This window comes from Lissotriton helveticus, chromosome 4_1, assembly GCF_964261635.1.
Source record: "Lissotriton helveticus chromosome 4_1, aLisHel1.1, whole genome shotgun sequence".
Lineage (NCBI taxonomy): Eukaryota > Metazoa > Chordata > Amphibia > Caudata > Salamandridae > Lissotriton > Lissotriton helveticus.
In genome coordinates, this window is record NC_136063.1 from 1,430,766,655 (window position 1) to 1,430,790,472 (window position 23,818).

General features: G+C 45.5%; 1 protein-coding gene across 4 annotated transcripts in view; it reads right to left on the reverse strand.

Annotated features, from left to right (window-relative positions):
• The window catches only part of KIF13A (kinesin family member 13A), an 836,323-nt gene that overhangs the window by 169,053 nt on the left and 643,452 nt on the right, over positions 1–23,818 (reverse strand). For all 4 annotated transcript variants that reach the window (XM_078687977.1, XM_078687975.1, XM_078687976.1 and 1 more), the window contains 3 exons: positions 4,894–5,018; positions 3,200–3,376; positions 1,118–1,210 (listed from right to left, as the gene is read on the reverse strand). In XM_078687977.1, the coding sequence (XP_078544103.1) occupies positions 1,118–1,210; positions 3,200–3,376; positions 4,894–5,018 (395 nt within the window). The remainder of the gene's footprint in view (positions 1–1,117; positions 1,211–3,199; positions 3,377–4,893; positions 5,019–23,818) is intronic.

The window sequence follows — 23,818 nt, forward strand, 5'->3', positions numbered from 1 at the left end:
GAAGTAGGCGAAATGCAACGATCTGCTTCGTTCTCTGTTGGGCCAAGGGTCCCACGTGTGCTCTGTAGGATCGCAGTCAGCTCCTAATAATCTCTACCCTAGCCGGAACATAACTACCATGGGCGGTTCTAATTTTCATATGCCAGGCAAATGTGTATATTGTCAGTCCTGATGATGATCCCAAATTATTAAGAGCAAGGGATCGAAACGTCCGTCGACTTCTTTTAGTGTTGTCACAACTTACCATTGTGTATAAATTTGTTGTGTTCAACACGTTGGCAATACTTCTATTTGATACACGGATTTAAAAGTGGCCAATTTTGGTCAGTCTTTGCCTGTAACCCTTTGCACGTTGTATATGTTTCTTTCCCAACACTCCCCTCCTAAGTACGGTACAGGACTGTGCCCTACTGTTACTCCTTTTCCCATTTTTGTGATGTACTACAAAATAAAACCAGTGTCCGGCTGGACACAGGAGGAATATAGCTACCTATTATGGCCTATATTGTATTTTTTGCGTGATCTTTTCAAGTGCGAAGGACCTTTGTTCTCTGTAATATACCCTCTATGAATATGTCATAGAATTGGTAACAATAGGCCGTAGAGACAGACCTCAAAAGGAATCCACAAGAAAAGAGCTGCGTTTGAAAGGCATTAATTAAAATCATACGAAAACGTAATAAAACAGGTGCAATACTACATTGCTGTGCAGTACAATCGTACATTTCAAATACAGTTGGAAAAGCAGTTGGAGTGAAGAAGCCTTCTGCAAGTGGTAGAAGTTAATGAGGTTAAGACATTTGCCAAGACTTCCTTTCAGGAGTAATGGATACACAGGCCATATTCATGTGTTTACAATGACATGGCTAACATGAGAGGTTGGGCCAAATGATGGCATATTATGGCTGGGGATTGAAGCAGACATAGGCATTCAAACATTACAAACCTAAAACAACACAAAAGAATATGTACCATATAGAGGATCAGCATTTTTTGACATTCTAGAGTGCACAGCAACTCTGCATGCTCTAACAATTTGGGGCATGCTGGGGAAATTTCATTCATTTAACATGCAACCGAACAATTTTCAGATCATTAATCTAAAGACAGTCATTACCTTTGGTATGTTGGAAACAATTTCATAGGTCACACCACAGGAATAAAGTATATTCTTTAAAGACATTCTTCGCTTCAGACTCTGAGTAAAACTCTGCATTGAAATAGACATAATTTGAAATAAACCAAGTTGATTTCAAAACCATTATTTATACATACAGAGCAATGTTTGAATTTACAGCTTCAAATAACTAATATTTCTTTAAGTAATTTTTATGTAATTCTCTATTTTTTCTCATTTTGTCTACAGAGTATGGTATTTACCATAACTACAAATTAGACAATAAGCAATGACTTCTACCCAGCGCCACAACTTTTACTAAAGCATATCTTAGCTCCAAATATTATAATCATGAGAAGGCAGTAGCTTAATGAATATATAGCACTGTAAATATGGTACAGTTGAAGAAAACTGTAGGATTTGTAGTTTTCTGTAAATGCTTTGGGTAGGGCTGATTTCTATCAGGGAGCTACCAGTAACCACAAATAGACAATGGGAGCAAAGCAATTCCCTGACTTCATATTTTGACATAGTTCCATTTAGGTTTATTTGATGGCATGAAACATATTACTACAATAACAACTAACAGTAGAAGTCCGTTGGGACGTCGTCATAGTACCTCCCCTTTACAGGGTTATGTATGTTTAGTGTCTTTAAACATTACATTCCACCTTTACCAAGATGGCAGTGGGCGGCACTAAGGTACTACTTTCATAAGGCTAGTATTGAATGTAGACATGGTTAATTGGATAAACCAGAAAACAGCACATTCATTTTCACCTTCAAGATCAAGTTAGATGTGACATACTGGACAAACACTATGGGTGAGTCCCAAATAAACCCAGCATGAAGCATACTGATAACGTTCACACTACGAGCACACAGCAGGACTCTAAAATGTCCACAATTATTCACAGAACAATAACATTTAACATTCAACTGAATAGTCTTCATCTGGGGCAATTTAGATTCAATGCTCTATTAATACTTAATTCTAAGTAAGTCTCTCATCACTGGAGTGCACTTTGAAGGTCGCTCAGAGTAGGAAGTGTTCATAAGTAAGTTCCCAGTAGGAAATCACTATCCCGTGATCTTTGTAGTTTTGAACCTAAAAGTGAGCTGCTACTGGACTCAGGTGTACAACACTGAAGTTCACCACAAAAGTACTCAATTCATAAAATGTGTAAAATGCATCAGAATTACTTACATATGGTGTAGGGGAAAAACACTTCTTGTAGACATTGTAACAAAGAGGAAACTAAATATGTGTTTCATAGAAAACAGCCTAGCAGACAGACCAGAAACAAAAGCATCAGGACTTAACATTGGATCCTAAAGGTATTTTCTGTTCATTCGCGCAGAAATTTCTTAGACAACTCTTAACATGTGACAGTAAGGCTGTTCTAAAAGCATTCAAGTTGAATATCAACAACAGGACAGCAACATTAATAAAATGATAACCATAATTTAACAAATCTCTTTAGAAGTAAAAAAAGAAGTAAAAAGATGTTACTTCATAAATGCAATCTGTACATTTATTTATGCACATTTCCCTTAATACTTTGAATTCAAAGTTTGTTTTTCCAAATTATCTTGTTTTTTTCTTCTTTTTTCGTTGGAAACTACTTAGTACTTCTAAATGAGTGCAGAGAATGGTAGAAAAGTGAAAATACAAACGTCAGAATTAAATCTATATAAAATATAAAGAACACATGGAGGGGACACTGTTGTACAACTGTTTGTTTCAGCAAATACTAAGGGACTATAACAGTATAAATATAAATACATAACAGCCACTGCAACCACAATGGAGAATCACTTCCCACCACAATAGCTGAAGTCACGCTTACATGATCTTTTCACTTTTGATAATTATTACCCAACATCCGACTGGTCCAATGAATGCTCATATTTTGTATAATTTATTTGAGCGCCCTATGCCTCTACACCCAGGCAGCTGCAGTCTCAGAGGAAAATTTCAAATTCACTACTGAGCCAGTGGTGTGTTATATCATCACCCTAACAACTAACTGATAAATACAGTGGCACACTGGAGTTAATGCTTATTTATTCTACAGATACCTGTTTGTTGTAAACATTGACTGCAATCCTTTTACGAAGCACCAACTCCATAGCAGCAGGATGGCTCAGTTGTACAGTCGCCTTTACAATCAGATAGACCCTCTCATTCTGTTGTGTAACCCTGTTTAAGTGCACTGAATCGTGAATTGCTGAATCCCATGAAGCAATAGCACAAACCTATCGAGAGAGACAAAAAGGCAATAAAACACTAAAGAGTGAGAATGATATCTATTTTTGTGATTTTATATAGAATTAAGGGAAAACATCAATGCAAGAAGATTCCTGTCACCGGAAGTAATTGCTATTGCAAATGTATCACAGTTTCATTAGTCGACACAAATGTTCATACACTCAGAATTAGTAAACTACAAGTTCATCAATTACACCCTACACGAGATCAGGGGTCTAAAGAATAGTAACACTATAAGGCATATTGCAAAATCAAGAACAACCAGCTGGTTCATCAAGTTCTAATAATATGCCCCCACATTTTAAGGTTTTTGCAGGGTTTTCACGTGGAAAGGAGCAAATTCAACCTCAGGCACAACTTGAGCATTATACATAGTAACAATTCTGATGAAAGTAAACAAAGGCTTGCTCAGATATTAACAAACTTTCTAACACTATTAGTAAACACTGTTTCATACCAAGGTCTACTAGCTAAAATACATCTTGTGGACAAAGAAATTCATGTTAGGGACCAAAGAAAGGAGCTTGGATAGTTCCACAGTGACTCGCTTTATCTGATTATAGCAGATTATTTCCTACTCATGCAGTGAAAAGAGAGACATGGCACTCATGCAGTGAAAAGAGAGACATGGCTACACCTAGTCCAGCCCATTAACATACACCCTGAATTTAAATATTGCCCTAACACAACGTTCTAAGAACCAGAAAGGGCCCTAATGAATGAATTTGCCAATGCCCGTCCTCTTTGCAGAGCAACATGTTTAGATCCCACTGACTAGCAAAGAGCAATGCACATGCACCATCCACACAGCTCTACCAAGAGACCAGCAGAACTGTGAAATATTAAATTAAAATGCATTGAGGCGAGAAGAGCTTCTTCGCGACTACCATTTTAAGTTTCTATAATGGTCTGCAATAACAGGAACATTCCTAATTACAAATGCAAAGCAATTTTAAAACAGACACAAATATGATACTGTGCATGAACTTTAGGGAGAGCAGAGATCCCCTCTACTTCTGTACCAGATGTTTAGGCAGTCAAAAGAAAAGCTATAAGGCCCTCTTCCTGCTTTCCATACAATCCGCTGCAATTCTTTTGCAGCATAATTCAGTGTAAGGTTTATGCTATTTAAATGGTAACAGAGAGAATATATTTTATATCATTTAAAATAAGCAATGTAAATGAATACATGCGGAACTGCAACTAAAATATATCTTAAGGCTCACAGAAATAATGACAGCGCACTGGTCACACAGAAATCCCATACAATATGTCAGAAATGTTCTGCTGCCAAGAAGATATGAGAGAAAAATGTGGAAGCAGAGTATCTGGTAGCAAAATTAAATCATTAGCATAAACTAATAAAGTATCCTGGAATAAATTGAAATCCACTGTTCAACACTAACCAGTTATTTATAATATGCATGTGACTGAAAGCGAACTCATTACCTCACACAGGACATCCCAAAATTTAACATAACGTGAATTATATGTATTGCCTTACCTCATCATCACTGTGCTTTATGATTGGCAGGTAGTAGAACTGGCTTCCATGCTCCTTTGGTAGAATTGAGTTGACACCTGATGCATGAGGACCCACTAGTTGTTCGTTGGCACTGAGGTCATCCGCTATAGTAATTCAGTGATAGTAAGAATATGCATTAAAATCTGAATAAATATAAACCTTTTAGTCACAAAAAATAAGCTCTCTGAGTACATTGTAATATAAAGCACAATGCTTTTGCACACTACAAAGACTTTTATTGTGAAAAATTCTGAGACTGTCAGAACCAAACATTACATATCTTTACTAACAATATTTCTGATGGGTTCATAATATTCCTGCAGACTCATAACATTTAGAATATTAGCCAGGCACCAAAGTTAATCTGGAAACTTTTTTTTTATCAGCAATAGCTCTCCAGAGTCACCACAGCGCGCCCTGACTTCAGCTGAAAATCTGCCCATCAGTTGTGACGATATTGGGAGACCATTAGGTACCAGCCCGTTTGCTAGCAACAGTTCCTGGTACTTTTTCCAAGGCACATCAAGGCAATCAGAGAGGAAGCAGGAGAGCATCAACAAAAGCAATACTTACAGCACAGTACAGAACACTAGCTCTTGAGGGAGGAGGAAGAGCAGTGGGAAGTCTTCCTGCAGTTTCCTGCCCTTGCAAATGTGTCCCAAAGCAATACCCCCTACAAGGTGGTATTGACTAGTGCGGACTACCCAGGGAAATTAAGCAACACAAACCGTACAAAGTAACCTTGACTGTGATTCTTGGAAAAATTATATACACAAGAGCCATCTTTGTGTGCCACCCGCCATTCGCGGTCAGCGCTCTAGTCGCTGCACGCTGTACCTGCTCAACCCTACTTAATGGCCTTTGCTCGGACGCGCAGCGGATGAGTGCCGAAGGCAAGCCCGTCTGCGCTGTCAGCGTCTCATCAGCGGCCAGGGCCGGTTATGCTGTTCGAGCTGGATCCAATGCAGGCAATATAATGAAGCTCTCTGGTGAGTTTCTCAAATCGCTGCGGCCTCCGGTATGCGCTCCAATTTGTACTGGCCCTATGCCTCTTAATCCTGATGCTGTTTGTCCAACCTGTGGCTTTACTTTGGCGCTCCCTTACCATTCAAGCAATTCCGTGAATGCACTCCCAAGGGCACCGGTTGTCAGAGCCGCCCTCATCAATGCCAGATCGATGAGGAAGCACTATACAGATGTATTTGATTTGTTCTCAGACAACTCATTGGACCTTTTGTTTATCACAGAGACCTGGCTGGATTCCTCATCCAACCCCACGGTCGCGTTGGCGACCCTCGCTGGTTTTAACATTTACCGTGACGATCGCCCAGTTGGCAGAGGCGGTGGCCTGGCTGTTTTTTATAGGGATGACTGGGCTTTTTTAGTGAGCCCTCCAGCACTCAGCACGGCGAGTGTGAAGTCTTGGACTTTAGCATCCATTTTTTTTTTCATTCTTTTTTATTAGTTTCAGCTGTGTCCATCATTTCCTTTGGTTTTGCTTTGTTTGCCATAAGTTGGCAGGGTATGCTCAGACGTGAGTCCCTTGCTCACTTTGCCACTGGATTCAAGCAAGCCCGGCTGAAGACGGCTGCAATGCCAGAAACCGGTCCTGGGAAGCTTGAGCCTGATCCAGGGAAGGCATGGCATGGCAGTTCGGGCTGGACTGTTCCCATGAGGCACAGGGTCAGATTGATTTGCATATGGCCATGTCTGAACTGGGGTTGCAGAGTGGGCTAAAGAATGGTGATGGATTAAACCCAGATCAGTTGACTGGGGGTGAGTGGTTGTATTGTCAACGCTCCGTCCATCATTTCCTTTGGTTTTGTTATGCATACATCAACAATCAGTATTTCAACAGTCACATAATACATCGGTACAGTACCAAGTGTCTATTACATAATAGCATCTTCTCGGTCTCTGCTTCGCCTCATTTCAAGTTCCACCGTCGGGGGGAGACAGATATTTCCACGATATACGTTCCATTTGCCCCATTTCTTATCCCACTTCTTTGGGCAGCCTTGAGTTATGAATACTTCCTTTTCTGCTATCATACATCTATCAAATTCTTTTGTCCACATTTGGATAGACGGTGGCCTGGCTGCCCCCCACCCCTTGGCTATTTCTCTTTTGACAAGGGTATATCCAGGTGTGGCTAGTTGTTCTACTTCTGTGAGGTCTGTTGCCGCCCATATATTAAGTAGACCCAACCCTGGTGTAAGAGTCAGTGCTTTCCCCAAGGCATTTTGAATATGAGTCGTGGCCCCCTCCCATAGTCGCAAAAGCACTGGGCACTCCCATATTGTGTGGTAAAAGGTAGCTGTTTGGCTGCATCCTCTGAGACAAAGTGCATCAGCCCTGGCCTCTATCCTTGTCAACGTCACTCCTGTTAGGTATGATCTATGGAGAATCCTGAATTGGATCAGTCGGTAGCGGAGGGTAATGGCTCCTTCTCTTGGGGACATCAGGGCTGCCTGCCAGTCATTGAGTGGTCCCAGGTCTCCCTCCCACTGCTCTTTGAGCTTATGTAGAGTGTCAGGTAGGTTGTTACATAATTTTTTATAGGTCAATGAGATCGCTCTGGAGTGTAGTGGCCCATCTAGCAACCGGTCTTCCAGCGGTGACGACTCTGGTATCTCTGTAAGGTCTGGCAGGGCTGTGGTGAAGGCGTGACGGACTTGTATGTATCTAAACAATTCCCGCTGCGTCATCTTATATTGGTTCTGGAGCTCCTCAAAGCGTAAGATCGCCCCTTTTTTAATCAGCTCTCCAATCACTGAAATTCCAATAGTGTCCCACTTGTCAAAGCCGGGCTGATGGCAGAGTGAACCTAACTTCTGGGTATACCATAGTGGCGTTGCTTTTGTGAGGACATTGGACCACCCTAGTCGCAAATTCACCTGGTGCCAGATGGCTACAGTATGAGAAAGAGGCCCAAAATAGCACCCCGCCTAACTTTGGAATATAGCGCTCCCAGGTAACCGGATCGTCCGGTCTGATATCTATCTAGCAGATATGCAGGATCATTAGGAGAACGATAAATCCAATGGTTTATCACCACTAATTGCGAGGCCCAGTAGTAAAGTCTAAGGTCTGAGAGGGCTATTCCTCCATCATACCATCCTTTCGTCAATTTTTTATGGTAGCAATGCGGGGGGCCCTTCCGTCCCAGAGCAGGGTACGAACCTCACTCTCCACTGCTGATAAATATGTGTCAGGAACGCAATGGGGGCAATTTTGAAGAATATACAAGAAGCGAGGAAGCGCCATCATCTTAAACAGAGCGATAAAAAAGGGGATGATGGATGGAGCGTTCGAGCAAATCAAACACTCACCCCCAGTCAACTGATCTGGGTTTCATCCATCACCATTCTTTAGCTCACTCAGCCACCCCAGTTCAGACATGGCCATATGCAAATCAGTCTGACCCTGTGCATCATGGGAACAGTCCAGCCCGAACTGCCAAGCCATGTCTTCCCTGGATCGGAAACAAGCATCCTGGGACCGGTTTCGGATTCATAATCCTCATCAGCCAGGCTATCTTGAATCCAGTGGCCAAGTGAGCAAGGGACTCACGTCTGAGCATACCCTGCCAACTTTTGGTGAACAAAGCGATACAAAAGGGGATGATGGACGGAGCGTTTGAGCAAATCAAACACTCACCCCCAGTCAACTGATCTGGGTTTCATCCATCACCATTCTTTAGCTCACTCAGCCACCCCAGTTCAGACATGGCCATATGCAAATCAGTCTGACCCTGTGCCTCATGGGAACAGTCCAGCCCGAACTGCCAAGCCATGTCTTCCCTGGACCGAAAACAAGCATCCTGGGACCGGTTTCGGATTCATAATCCTCATCAGCCAGGCTATCTTGAATCCAGTGGCCAAGTGAGCAAGGGACTCACGTCTGAGCATACCCTGCCAACTTAGGGTGAACAAAGCGATACAAAAGGGGATGATGGACGGAGCGTTTGAGCAAATCAAACACTCACCCCCAGTCAACTGATCTGGGTTTCATCCATCACCATTCTTTAGCTCACTCAGCTACCCCAGTTCAGACATGGCCATATGCAAATCAGTCTGACCCTGTGCCTCATGGGTACAGTCCAGCCTGAACTGCCAAGCCATGTCTTCCCTGGACCGGAAACAAGCATCCTGGGACCGGTTTCGGATTCATAATCCTCATCAGCCAGGCTATCTTGAATCCAGTGGCCAAGTGAGCAAGGGACTCACGTCTGAGCATACCCTGCCAACTTAGGGTGAACAAAGCGATACAAAAGGGGATGATGGACGGAGCGTTTGTGCAAATCAAACACTCACCCCCAGTCAACTGATCTGGGTTTCATCCATCACCATTCTTTAGCTCACTCAGCCACCCCAGTTCAGACATGGCCATATGCAAATCAGTCTGACCCTGTGCCTCATGGGAACAGTCCAGCCCGAACTGCCAAGCCATGTCTTCCCTGGACCGGAAACAAGCATCCTGGGACCGGTTTCGGATTCATAATCCTCATCAGCCAGGCTATCTTGAATCCAGTGGCCAAGTGAGCAAGGGACTCACGTCTGAGCATACCCTGCCAACTTAGGGTGAACAAAGCGATACAAAAGGGGATGATGGACGGAGCGTTTGTGCAAATCAAACACTCACCCCCAGTCAACTGATCTGGGTTTCATCCATCACCATTCTTTAGCTCACTCAGCCACCCCAGTTCAGACATGGCCATATGCAAATCAGTCTGACCCTGTGCCTCATGGGAACAGTCCAGCCCGAACTGCCAAGCCATGTCTTCCCTGGACCGGAAACAAGCATCCTGGGACCGGTTTCGGATTCATAATCCTCATCAGCCAGGCTATCTTGAATCCAGTGGCCAAGTGAGCAAGGGAATCTGGATTGGGATCCCCTTGGTTTCTGGCACCCCAGATTAGAAAGGCCTGGAGGTCTTCTTGAAACTGTACAGCTGTATAAGTCCACCCGAAGGGCAGTCAGAAGTCTTGGCTTCTGCAACGTGTCCTTGATTTCAAAGGGACATTCGACTGCAGTGAATAGGCTTGCTTCCCTCAGGGGGTGTAGTGGTCAGGGCCAGCGTCTGAGATGGTGCAATTCCACCGGGGTCGTCTGGAAGGTGCGCTCCGAATATGTGTACCACTGGTAGTTTCAGGAGGGGGGGGGGGCTACACCACAGGCCGCCGCACCGGCATCAGCTCACCTCCCCCGCCTGTAGCACTTTCATATCTCCTCCACCGCCCGCAACTGGGCGTTACAACGAGTGTCTCGCAGCTCTGTAACTCCTGTGCCTGGAGGCTATCTATCCTGGTGCACTGAAGGGTATATAGCGACGTCTCCTACCGGTATCGGCAGTCAAGGCCTCGCACGTCAGCCATAGCGACAGCTGTATCGTACCTCCTCCACCTGCGAGAAACAGTGCTTTTCTCTGGTGGTGCTGGGGATAGGGCTGTTCACGTCATCACAGGCCCGCTAGGCCTCAAGCCGGGACCTCGAGTAGCGGCCGCACCTGGCAAGCGCCACCTTGCGCCGCCTGCACTCTGCTTCCTCGGTCCTGCAGGTGTCGACCTCCAACCACACGAGGAATGCCAGTCGTCCCGATCGGTCAAGGAAATCCTCGCCGGTCTCGTTGGCGGCAGTCTGTATCGGCGCCTTCTGTGTTCTAGTCGGGGGTTAGGGTGCTGCCATTATCGTATCTCGCCATCCTTCATATCTCAGCCCCTGTTTGCTCTCTCTGACACCGAGCCACTGCAGCTAAATGCCTCCCACCGTGGTTCCCGGGACTGGGGAGTTTCTTTTTACTTATTTTGCAGTTATTTCAAGCCCAGGATGATGTTGGATTAGCTGCGGGATGCAGGAGCTCCTCTAGCTAGCCACCGTTTGCCTCGGCTGCTAGCCAAGACCCCCTCAGCATCCAGTTTTCATCCCATTTCACATTCATTTATCGTCCCCCTGGTCTTGCTGACACCTTTCTTAAATCCTGTGGGGACGCTATGGCTGAGCGAGCATTGCGTTTTTCCCATTACCTGATTTTGGGTGACGTGAATCTTCATCTTGACCAATCTGAGGCCGGTGATGCAGCTGATTTCCTTGACTCCCTCTAATTAGCCCATCTCTCCCACTGGGTCACCCACCCTACTCATCAGCGAGGCCATATTTTAGACCCTATTTGCTCCAATTTCCCCATTTAGGTGGATAAGCCTTCTCCGGTACCTTGGTCGGACCATTTTCTCACATGCTTTTCCTGGGAACTCACTCAACCTGTTAGACGGATCGACAGTCATCGCCCCCCTACTTTTAACAAAATTGACCCTTACCAGTTCATCAGCTCTCTAAATGCTTCCCGGCCTTCCCCATCATAATCTGGAGGAAAAGGTGGCCAGCTTCATGAACTGGATTTCCGACTCGGTAGCTGCTCTCTCTGCATTGGCTCGGCCCAAGCTAGCAAGAGAGTCCCTGTCCAAACCATTGGTTTCTTCGGAGCTGAGATCATTGAAATATGAATGTAAAATACTGGAGAGGGCATGGCGCTCTAGCGGCTACTCCTCAATGTCTAAACATACACTTAGATGAAAACAAAAAGGCTATTAGAACGCTATTGCAGTGGCAAAAAGTTGCTATTACTCCTCCCGCATTGATCAAGCTAACAACAATTTTAAAGAAATGTACTCGATTGTGAAAAGTTTTATGTCTCCCAGTGCCCAGACACGTGCTGCCCCTGTTTCGGAGCACTGGTGCAATACTCTTGCCAAGTTCTTTCAGGAAAAAATCTGCACCATACAAGCTTCTTTTTCTGCTTGCACTATGGTGGACACAGCTCCCTTGAATGCCCAGTCCGTAGCTGTTCCTGCTAATACGCTGTCAGCCTTTGATCCCATAAATCTGGCCAGCACTAAAGTGAAGGCAGGATCTCCTACAGACCCCTGCGCTACCAGATTACTGGCCGCCGCAGCGGATACCCTTAACCCTGAAGTGAACCAAATTGTCAACATGTCACTGCAGGAAGCCAATGTCCCGGCTTCTTAGAAACTGGCACAAATTTTCCCTCTCCTTAAGAAACCGTCCCTTGACCCACTAGTACCAGGTAACTATCGTCCAATCTCACTCTTGCCAAGTCTGGCTAAGGTTTTTGAGAAGGTCGTTACTAATTAACTGACCAGCTCTGTAGAGGCCTCGGGTTTGTTTCACCCGGCCCAATCCGGATTCCGGGACTCATAGTATGGAAACAGCTCTGCTGGAGGTGTCAGAGGCTATTTGTGGTTGTCTGGATGCCGGCGGGAAAGCCACATTGGTTATGCTAGATCTCTCGGAGGCATTCAACACGGTGCCCCACTCTCTGCTCCTGGACCACCTTTCAGAGATGGGTATATCAGGCTCTGTCTGGGACTGGATTGGATCTTTCCTGGAAGGCCGCTCGCAGCAGATCTGGCTTCCCCCATGTGCCTCCCTGCCCCAGGGGTGACCACTGAGGTCCCTCAGGGGTCTTCCCTTAGCCCCCTTCCCTTTAACATCTATGTCACTCCGCTGATTTATCTAGCGGAGTCTTTAGGGGCTAAGGTGATGGCGTACGCTGACGACACCCAGCTTTTATTTTCATGGAGTAAGGATGATGACTCTGTTCTATCCGCTCAACACTGCTTGTCCTCTGTCTTTCGTTGGCTCGCTCAGGTGCAGCTAAAATGCAATGAAGAGAAATCTGAGGTCCTCTTATACGGCACTTTCCCTGACAACTTTAGAGAGAGGTTATTGCCCTCTGGCTTCCCTTTGCCTAGTGCAACGAGTAATGCAGTAAAAAGTCTGGGGGTCTGGTTCAATGAGAACCTGTCCTTTTCAATTCAAGTCAAGAAGCTGACCGGGACCTGCTTTGGCACTTTGAAAGCCTTGAGGAAATGTCTTCCTCTCCTTCCAAAACCTGCCAAAGAGAAAGTTGTTTGTGCCTTGATTCTGTCCCGTTTGGACTATGCTAACGCCCTTTATGTAGGTCTAACCAGCTACCTCCTGAACAAACTTCAGGTTTTCCAAAACGCTGCGGTCAGATTGTTGTTCGGGTGGTCTAGCAAATGTAGCGTGCAAGCTCATTTACGCTCCTTACACAGGCTCCCAGTGGAATCATGAATACAATTTAAAATTCTGGCTATTGCCCATAGGGCACTCTATGGCTCAGGTCCGCCCTATTTGCAGAAGAGGAAGAAAGGTGAAAAGCCTCTCTAGCCTGGAATCCTTTGCCCTTAGCGCTGAGCAGCATCCAAGATCCTGCAACTTTTTTTAAAAAGCTTAAGATCTTCCTCTTTTAGCATTTCTGGTTTCTGTCTGCTTCCTTCAAGAACGCGCCGGGACACTCTTGAGTATCCGTGCGCGGTATAAATTCATCTAACATAACATTACATATATCACTTTTGGAAGAAAAGACAGACAGGTATAGAAACTTTCAATTTATCCATGAAGAATACTGTAAATGGTGGTCAAAACAAACGGGCATGAAGTTTATCGCACCTCTGGGCTGAAGTTATAGCCTGTCTTAATCTTTAAGATGAGAAGGCAACTGTGGTTCAGATCTGAAGGGGATGCCTTTGGAAAAGTCAACACAGAGTTAGAATCCACTAAAGAATAATAAACGAACTGGGAGGAAACAAGTAAATAAAATCTTTCAGAATAAAAACTGACAGACTCACAAAAAGGCTGAACTGGGAGGCACATGAAGGTGGATAGGGCAGTCAGATAAGCTAACCAAAGTCACTCCTAGATTCTGCTGGGCATGGGGCTGTGTGAAACATAAAACATCGGAATAGAAAGGCTGTAGCCCTACAACTCGCACCACTAAACACATTAGTTCTACCGTCCTGCATAAATGGACTTTGTAATTGGCAACTGGTCAGTAAGAGGACATCTGACTTCAGATGGTAGACAAAATGACTGGAGCTGGCACTGCTCAATCTCCACATATGCAGCCACACTTTCTGTGGATTGATGCCATGAATATCCTGCAGCAAGGGCAGGTCCACATACTATGGGTGAGGAGGACAAATACTGAGCGCCAACAGATCAGCATACCAAACCCTCCTAGACCAATCTGCAGTGATTAGAATCAGCTGTACTTGATCTTTTTGCCTCTCACAGAAAATTTCAAAGATCCAGAATTGGTGGAAATGTGTAGCAGGCCCTGTGATCAAGTGATTCTAAAATCTTACCACAGGGATCCATGAGATAGAAAGTTTTAAGCACGAAACCAAATATATTTACTGCTGTGTGCCATGGTTTATCTTCCAACCCTGGTCCTCCAAGGAGAAGTGATACAGACAATCTGCACTCACATGGAGGGAACCTATTTCTCATTACTTATTTATAAGGTGTGGCACAAGAAGTTCCCGGATGCTGAGCCCACTGCTATAGGCTAATCACCTTCCAGTAAAGGAATCCTGACACCACAACGGCCTGTCTGATGAGACTGTGGCAGGTGATGGTGTTGAAATACAGAATTAAGGCTGAAGAGACAAAGGCTTTTATGGCAAGGAGAATTGCCTGCAGATGAATTACATTTATATGCAGGCACTGCTCCAGCCAAGCCCAGCGAGGAAGAGTGGCCTGTGTATGTGGAATGTTGAAGGAAGGACCAACCAGTAGATTGGAGTTGCACATCCATCAGTGCATTGGTAGGCTGACAGTAAGATCTGCAGCTGAGCAGAGAGACTCCCTTGGAGTTGTAGCCACTGCTGTCTCAAACACAAGCAAAGGGCTCTAGTCAGCCATCTGGCATGTGGCACCAAGAGGATGCACAAGGTCATTAAACCCAGCAGGAGTAGGATGGTCAGATTCAAGATCCATGTTGAAGTCAGATTTGTATCGACATTTCTCAGGGAAGAAAGAAAAGCCTTCATGCTGGTCATGTACTTCATCCACATAAAGATCCGACTCTGCATGGGACGAAGATGACATTTATGGACTGATCATGAAGTCTAAGTTGTGGAGGAGGGTCATATTGAACTGACTATGTTCCTTGACCATTGCTGGATACCCCGCTTTTATCAAACAGTCATCAAAGACCGAAAATATATTGCCTCTTGTGCTCCATAATGAAGCCTCCACAACTTCCAGCACTTTTGTGAAAACATGTGGTGCTGTCATCAGCCAAAATAGTAGCACCATGAACTAATAGACCTGGGACCCCACAGTGGACTAGCGACCTCCGGATCAACTCTTCCAACTTCTGGACCAGGAACAAGCCCGACCCTGACAGGGACTGGCTGCAGCGTGGAATCTTCCGATGCTTGGCGATTTATAGCGTCACCTTGTGGTCTCGTATGGCATTCAGATTCATAGATGTGCTGTGCTGTCACAGCAGCAGTGGCGGCTGCCAGCAATTAGAACCGGTAGGGCAGCGAGGGCACGGGGTGGCAGAGGAGAGGTTGAAGAATGAAAAAAAGAAAAACCACTTACCTGCCACTCCTCTCTGCTCCCGCTGCCAGCCGCCTTGCTCCTTGTGCCTCGGAAGCCGGAAGGGGATGGTTCCTCAGGGCACAGGCTCCCCACCCAATCCAGATGCTGCTCTCACATTAGAGCAGCACCAGGATTGGTCTGAGCTGCCTTGCTTGCTGCTCAGATGGTGCCTAGGAGCCTCTGGGGGGGTTCTCCAAGTCAGTAGTACAATACAGACGGGTTGGAGAAAGGCAAATGTGCATACATGTTTGGATGGCCTAGGACGGCTGGCCAAACATACATGTGCACTTATAAGTGCGCAGTACTCCTCCCTGCACGTGTCAATATCGTTTTATTAAATAATCTTCTGGCAGTGGGGCAACGCTCCTCCGCCATTATGGAGAAGCTGCCCCTACACAGCAGGCCTTAGGGTTGTGGGCCAAACTCAGGCACCACAAGCAAACCAGACTGGGATCTGTCACAGGCTTGTGACAGCCCCAACAAGGTTTAAACTCTGCAGTTTTGGGAGGTGATATTTCCCTTGAACACTGGATTTTTTAATTTCTGAGGTAAACAGGTCTCATGAGAGGTAGCACCATATTCGCATGTGGTGGCATGGAAAGAAAGAAACTGACGACAGCGATCACAACTGGCGCCTATAAGGGCCTGGCATGTCATTTCCTGAACAGAAAAGCTGCAGTGTGGAGAAGCACAGCGCCACCTACAGAGGTACTGCTCAAAAGTTTTCAGACCCAGTTTGACGCATGGGAAATATTCAAAATGTGAAGAATCTGTGGTTAGAAGCCTCTATCAGAAACCTATCCATCTCTACTTCTGGTCTCCTCATTCCCAAGGGACACAGAGTCCTCTCTATAAATATCTGTTCTTTAATGATAGGGTGGCAGAGATAACCCTCCTTCATGAGGGCTTCCCCTTGCATGTAAGAGTTCTTTTGAGCCATCCATCTGGGGAATCCAGCATGCGGAATGTTTGAACTGTGCTCAATGAGGTGAACATTCAGTGGTCGCAATGGTGTTCGGTTACATAATTGCTGGATACTGCTTTGTGAAGTCCTTCAAACATCTGTGTAATATACCAATATGGCTCAAAGGTGTTCCTGATAGACTTAAGGCCTATTTAATTTGTCTGTAGTGCCACATAGCGGAATTGTCTATTATTGTCATCTTTTGTACATAGTCTCCAAAATCTGCAACTTCGCAGCAGTGCTTAATGGACAGAAAAATCAGTGCAGGTGCTCAAAATGTTCTTAGGAAGCCACCGCCAGCATATCAGAAATCGCGAGTATGCCGAATACCAAGGCTGCCTAGTCTTAATTTCCCCTCATTTTCTTACTTCTGCCACCCAGCACTAAATAGCTTAAGATCACTTTTGCACATTTGTTTCCATCCCTGCTTTCATCCTTTGTCACTGGATTACTTCCACATTATTTTTACTTTTCATGCCTTTTTCCCTGTCTCATGGTTAAAAGTCTGAAGCCAGTCAAAGGTAGGGGAAGGCTGGAACACCTGACCTCTGAAGGTGGACTGCAACCACCGCCATCACTTGCGTGAACCCCTGAGGAGCAATGGAGAGACCAAAAGAGAGCACAATAAACCGAAAATGCTCCTCCCCCACCGTGCACTGCAGAAAGCACCCATGGCCCTGCAGGACAGGGAAGTAAAATTAAGTGTCCTGCAAGTTCAGTGCTACCTTTTTGTATCCAGAGTATGAGAGCAGACAACCCTAGGCCAAGGTAAGTATTTTGTATTTGTCCTTCCGCAGGAAGGCATTGAGAGGGCAAAGATCTAACATAGGATGAAGGCCTTCGTCATTCTTTGGCACCAGAAGGTAGCAGGAATAACAACTGTGACCCTCTCTAGGGCTCCTTTGGCCAAAAGAGCCGAAACCTTCAGGTGCAAAAGGGACAGATGGCTCTCTGTCAACCATTATGAAAAGAATGGAAGGTGTAGACGTGATTTGAGAAATGGTAGTGCGAAGCCCCGATAGACTATCTGTAACACCCAATTGTTCAAAGGTATGGCTTGCCATCTTTGCAGAAAGTACTGAATCCTGTCACTGACGAGGTGTGTGTGTGTCGGTAAAGACCCACTAAAGGCTTGGGCTGCGGCAATGCTGCCCCTGTTGCCTATGATGTTTGTCAGTAACACAGCCGCAGCCCCTGCCCCAAAAGAACTCTGGGGGTTGTTGCGCAGGTGCAGTTGCTGATGATATGGAAAACACCTCCCAGGAGCCATGTCCACCTTCTCTCCAAAACGAATGACTCATCTAATTACATGTCCACCAAGCTAGCTTTGACATCACCTGAAAAACCAGTAGACTGCCATGGAGGCGCGATATGTTTGCAAGAAAAACTCGCCCTCGAACCGGGAGGAACATGGCGGCCACTAGCTAAACGGCCGCGGCTCGGCTCCTCAGGATGCAAGATCGCTAATGGAGGTTCTGACTGTGTAATGGCCAGATATCGAGTCCCGAGTGGCAGGATGTGCTGAACGAGATGACTGCAGCGGTAGAACAAAAGGAAAACACACGGGCGTTTGGAGGCATAACGCTAAGTTTCCATATCGGCTTCAGTCTCGGTGGCCACAGTGAGTACGCTGGGTGCGCGAGGTGGGCGGAGGCAGCCCAGGCACGGAAGAGACGTGACTCGGCATTGTTTTTGCTTCGGACGCCGAGACAGGGAGACGGATGCATTAACAGCGGAGGTGGTGGAAGGGACGGCGAGAGTGGCGAGAGAAGCAAGAGCAGTAACGTTCTTAGCGCTTCCAGCGTACCCGGCAAAAATATTTGGGCAGATCGGATATCGTTAGATCCTTTAACTGCAACAGCGGGGAAGGCTGAAGTGGCAGGGAGCTATCGGAGATACTCTTTAAAATACTCGCCGGGGGGTGCCGGTCAAAAAAGTGTGAGCAATCTGAAACCACCTACAGCAGAAAGCTCTACTGACTTGCAACAGGAAGGGGGCGCTTTTGAGGGTGTAGGCAGATGGATGGATGTCGACACCAGCAAACTTGTGGGAGCTGAGGCGTGGGGGGTGGATAAGCCTGTAAAATCAGTAAAAGTGGAGAAAACAGTGCAGCAGACAGGAGCTCAAGCACAGGCTCAAGCACAATGCAGGAAAGTAAACAGATACGCCCTCAGAGCTAGACTGACACAAGACCCCATGCGAGAGAGCTCCGGGTACCCCACGCGAATATCCCCTCCCATTTCTCTTGTTAGATCAAACAACGAGCGAGGCAAGGGTAAAGCCTGCAGTCCAGATGGAGACCTAGAGGTGTCCGGGTCAGGGAGAAAAAAAAAGAAACAGGTGTAAATAGAGGGAAGGCAAAAACTAAGAAGGGTATTCCACCATACACCAAGGTTACACCCTAGTTGAAAACCTACTATAAAGTTATGGCTACCAGCACCTCTCAGACACCATCTAAGTCGTCAAAAACACTAACGCCCTCACCTCCACCTGCACCCCAAAAAACTGTTACTAAGCAAAGCACAGTGGAACAAAAGAAACTTTCCTCGTCGGAGGGAAGTTCAGAAAATAAGAAAAAACTCATGAAAACACCCACGAAAAATTCCCTCAGTGACGAGGCTGATAATGCCGATAAGGCTGATAAGGTGCCTATAGAGGTTGAAAATGAAGACGTTTCAAGTGTACATCCAGATGTGAGCCTATCAAATAAGTACTCTGCAATGACAAATAGTAACTCCGAAGAAGGGAATATCCCTCAATTATGCCATCGGCCTCATTGACAGCCTGAGAAGCAGGGAAACCCAATAAATTTAAGTAAACCTGGTGTTACTAACTTAGAAGTAACCTCTTCAACATTGGCAGATATTCTTTTGACTATGAAAGAGGAAATAAACAGGTTTACAGTTTCGGAAAACAATCAGGCAGAATTGGCAAGTCGCTTTTTAACATCAGAAGCGAACCAGGCAGCTATACAGGCCTCATGTGAGGATTTAGCTAAGAAACTGGAAGATGTTACCTTAAGAACTGAGGCACTGGAAAAGGAAATGCCATTGATAAGGGACTCCCTGCGTGCTACCGATGAAGTGGTTGCGAAGCTAAGTGCGCAAAATCGTGAATTAAAAGAAGACGTCGAAAGGTTAGAAAATCATTCTCGACTGAATAATTTAAAATTACTAAATGTGCCCAAAGACTTGGAAGGAGATGACCTAAAGGGGTTTGTGATAATGTTGATGAAAGGAACTGTTTTGAAAGGAGACGAGACGGTGGACCTAGTACGGGAAATCCAGAGGGTGCACCGAGATCCTTTTCGAAGGAATCCTGCTAGGCAAAAACCGCGGAAAATATTGGTAAACTTTCTGACATACACAGTGAAGGAGCAGATTCTTACATTGGCTTTAAAAGAAAAATCAATTGCTTTTAATAGTTCCAACCCCTACAACTTTCAAATAAGGTCTGATATCTCCCATGTGACAGCCACTAGACAATGGGAGCTTGGGAAAAGGCTGGACGAGTTGAATGGATTGGGGGTAAGGGCACAGCTAAAGTTTCCTGCACACCTCAGGGTGATGTGGAATAACCATATGCATCTGGTAAAATCAGGGGATGAGGCAGACGCCTTAATCACGAAAATCAGGAAAGAGCAGGGGTCATAGTGCAGTGAATAGAGATGTAGCCCTGTACCTTTGCCCCTCTGTTTCGTCCTATCTTCCCTTTTCTCTTCCTTTTCTTTTTTTTCTTATTCGGTTATACCACTAAGGTCGGTCAATTAGTTGCACCATTATCACGATAGAGAGTTAAATTTCAGGATCATTTACGTAAATGAAAAAAACATAGCATCCTGGCAAGGGAGTTGAGCCAAATAGGCTCAGCCAGTTGGAAGGGAGGGTTCCTCATGGGGGGACTGGGCACAACGGGAGAAGCCGAGAGGCGGGGTTAAAGGGGGAGCACTCGGGGGGGGGGGAGCATTGGGAAAAAATTAAAAAATATACTCATCTCACTAGAATTAAGAGTTTAAGCCTGTTAGGAAATAGAAAGAAAGACGGGGCACCAAAGTTTGGGGAGTAAACAGACCATTTTCACGACTTGGAATGTTAACGGTATGCGGTGCCCCCGTAGGCAGAGTCTCGTTCTCAAATATCTAGAACTGTCGAGTGCTCAGATCTGTTTATTGCAGGAGACACACTTAAGTCTAATTGAAAGTCGTTTAGTGTTCTCTAGGACTAAATGGATAAAACATTTCGAAGTATCACAACAGACAGCACATAATAGAGGGGTAGCTATATTAGTTAAACATGGTATCTCATGCACGATAAGGGCGGTCCAAACCGATACCTCTGGGAGATGGATAGTAGTGAAAATGGCATTGAATAATAAAGATATTGTATGTGTCTCCTTTTACGGTCCCAATGTGGACGATCCCTCCTACCTCCTGAAATTACAATCTATATTAATGTTGGAGGCGCCACCCTATATTCTGGGAGGTGATTTCAATGTACTATTAGATCCCATTAAAGACTGGTCAAATGCGAGCAAATATGTAGGGGCACCAAAGATACGGCGTGCATTGCGAAATATGATCCACGATCTAGACTTGGCGGATCTTTGAAGAGTTAAGCAGGGTTCACATCAGGGGTTTACATTCTACAGTAAGAAGTCCAAACATGCCTCACGAATTGACTATGTCTTTTTAGATAGACACTCCATTACAGATATTAAGAAGATAGAAGTTAAGCCTAGCCTCCTGTCAGATCATGCTCCCTTACAGTTCGTGTATCTGATAAACAATCAGTAGATGCAGTCCAGATGGACATTAAAGAGGGCCATCTCTTAAACCCAGAAATAGTTGGCTCCATTCAGTCCCTCATTTCAGATTTCTTTATATTTAATATGGGGTCTACAACCTTTGACTATATCTGGGATGCCTACAAGGCCGGGTTAAGAGGGAGGCTCCATGGTATCATATGCTCCAAGAATAGAACAGAGGCAGGGATACTGAAGGAAATCGAAAATAGGATTGGACGGCTGGAGCTAGAGAGGAATAATACGCATAATACAGACCAGGAATGACTCTCCCAGATTGGACAGGAATTAGATCTGGCAAGACAAACATGAAGAGGGAAATTAGATGCGAAGTGTAAAGCCCAATGGGATTCAAGTAGGATGAATACTTTTGAATATGGAGAGAAGGCAGGAGCATTGCTGGCTTGGAAATCTAGAACAGACCGGGCCAGGAATGATATTAAAGATCTAATAATAAACAGTAATGGGGATACATCAAGTAAAATAGAGGACATGCAAAGATGCCTCCTCTCGTTATTTTCAGACCTATATAGAGAGGATGTTAACCCGTCCTCTGAAGCTATACGCACATGGTTGGCCAGTAAAAATCTACCAATATTATCAGAGGAGGTTAGGAAAAGCCTGGACACCCCTATAACAGAAGAAGAGATAGCAGTACAGATAAGGAAATCAAAAAACAAAAAAACTGCTGGCACAGATGCACTTCCTAGTGAAGTCTATAAACATCTGATAAATGAATTGTGCCCAGAACCTTTTTTAACTCCGTATATTCGTCTGCAGGTAGAGTCCCCAATTCATGGAAGGAAGCAATTATCGTTTTAATCTTGAAGCACGGAAAAAAACCCTTTAAGGGCAGATTCATATCGACCAATCTCCCTGCTAAATGCAGATTATAAAATTTTTGTGGGAATTCTCGCGGGGAGATTGGCCAAATTGTCACCTAAACTGATACATGAGGATCAAAAGGGTTTCGTGGCTGGAAGGCACATCGAAGATCAAACACACCTCCTACTAGGAAATGAATATGCTACTTACCAGTATGCATCTGTTTTTGGCATGTAGGGCTGCTGACATTCATATCTATAGCATAGTTCGCCGCCTAGTGTTGGGTCCGGATGATTGCACATTGTTGTTGTCCTGGAAGAGTCTTCGAAGTATCACGAGATAGGTGGCTCCTCCCCTGGACTACAGTCCGCATGGGCATCGACTCCATCCCCAGATTGTTTTTAGCCATTGTGGCGAAGATGGAGTGTAACAGTGTGAGCGATGACCATGCTAAGAGTAAGTGTAAATTCTGCAGCCGCTACAGGCGCCGGGGAGGAGGGCGGGCGATATGAATGTCAGCAGCCCTACATGCCAAGAACAGATGCATACTGGTAAGTAGCATATTCAGTTCGAGGCATGTGGGCTGCTGAATTCATATCTATAGCATAGAATAAGTAGCAGTCCCTCCATTAACGGCGGCCGCCTGTGCCAGCTGCAGATGTTTGAAAAAGTGTCTTAAGAACAGCCTGCCCTACAGCTGCTTGGAGTGCTCATCTACACAGTAGTGTTTAGTAAATGTGTGTGGTGTAGACCATGTGGCTGCTCAACAAATGTCTTCCAAAGGGATATTACCAAGGAAAGCCATGGAGGCCCCCAACTTGCGGGTGGAGTGGGCTCTGGGGGGGACCGTTAAAGTGTGCTAGCAGATTTTAATACACTTAACGATCCACCTGGCTATACCTGCTTTGGAAATGGGGTTGCCTTTGTGCTCGGCCGAAAAGGCAACAAAGAGTTGTTGTGTCTTCCTAAAATCTTTGGTTCTATCGATGTAGTACATCAAAGCTCGTTTGACGTCAAGAGTGTGGAGCATTCTTTCGGCTACTGTCTCTGGGTTTTGAAAGAACGCGGGCAGTTAAATGGTCTGATTGACATGGAACTGTGAAACCACCTTAGGAAGAAATTTAGGGTTAGTGCGCAGCACCACCCTGTTCGAGTGAATTTGTATGAATGGCTCTTGTACAGTGAGCGCCTGGAGCTCACTAACACGTCGCAGAGACGTAATGGCTATAAGAAAAGCCACTTTCCATGTTAAAAACTGAACCTCGCATGAATGCAGAGGCTCAAAAGGTGGGCCCATCAGCCTGGTGAGGACCACATTAAGTTTCCATACAGGAGCTGGCGGGGTCCTGGGAGGGATGACTCGTTTCAGTCCTTCCAGGAAGGCTTTAATGGCAGGCACTCTGAAAACGGAGAGATGCTGCCTGTTTTGGAGATAAGCTGCTATGGCGGATAAGTGTATCCGAATGGAAGCATATGCTAGCTTGCATTTGTAAAGATGTAACAAATAACAGATGATGTTGTGAGTGGATGCATCTAGCGGGTTGATGTTGTGTTCCGTACAGTAAATGACAAACCGCTTCCATTTTGCTGCATAGCAGGCTCTGGTGGTGGGCTTCCTTGCCTCCCGTATGATATCCATGCAGTCGGGAGGTAAGTTAAGGTAGCCAAATTCTAAGACTTCAGGAGCCAGATCGCCAGGTTGTGCTGTTGCGGGTCTGGGTGCTGAATGTCGCCATGGCTCTGCGTCAAAAGTCTGGGCGTGAGGCGCAGCCTTTGATGCGGTACCACGGAGAGTTCTAGAAACGTGGTGTACCATGGTTGGCGTGCCCACGTTGGAGCAACCAGGATGCGTGTCATCGAGTGTTGCTTTAGCTTTCGTGC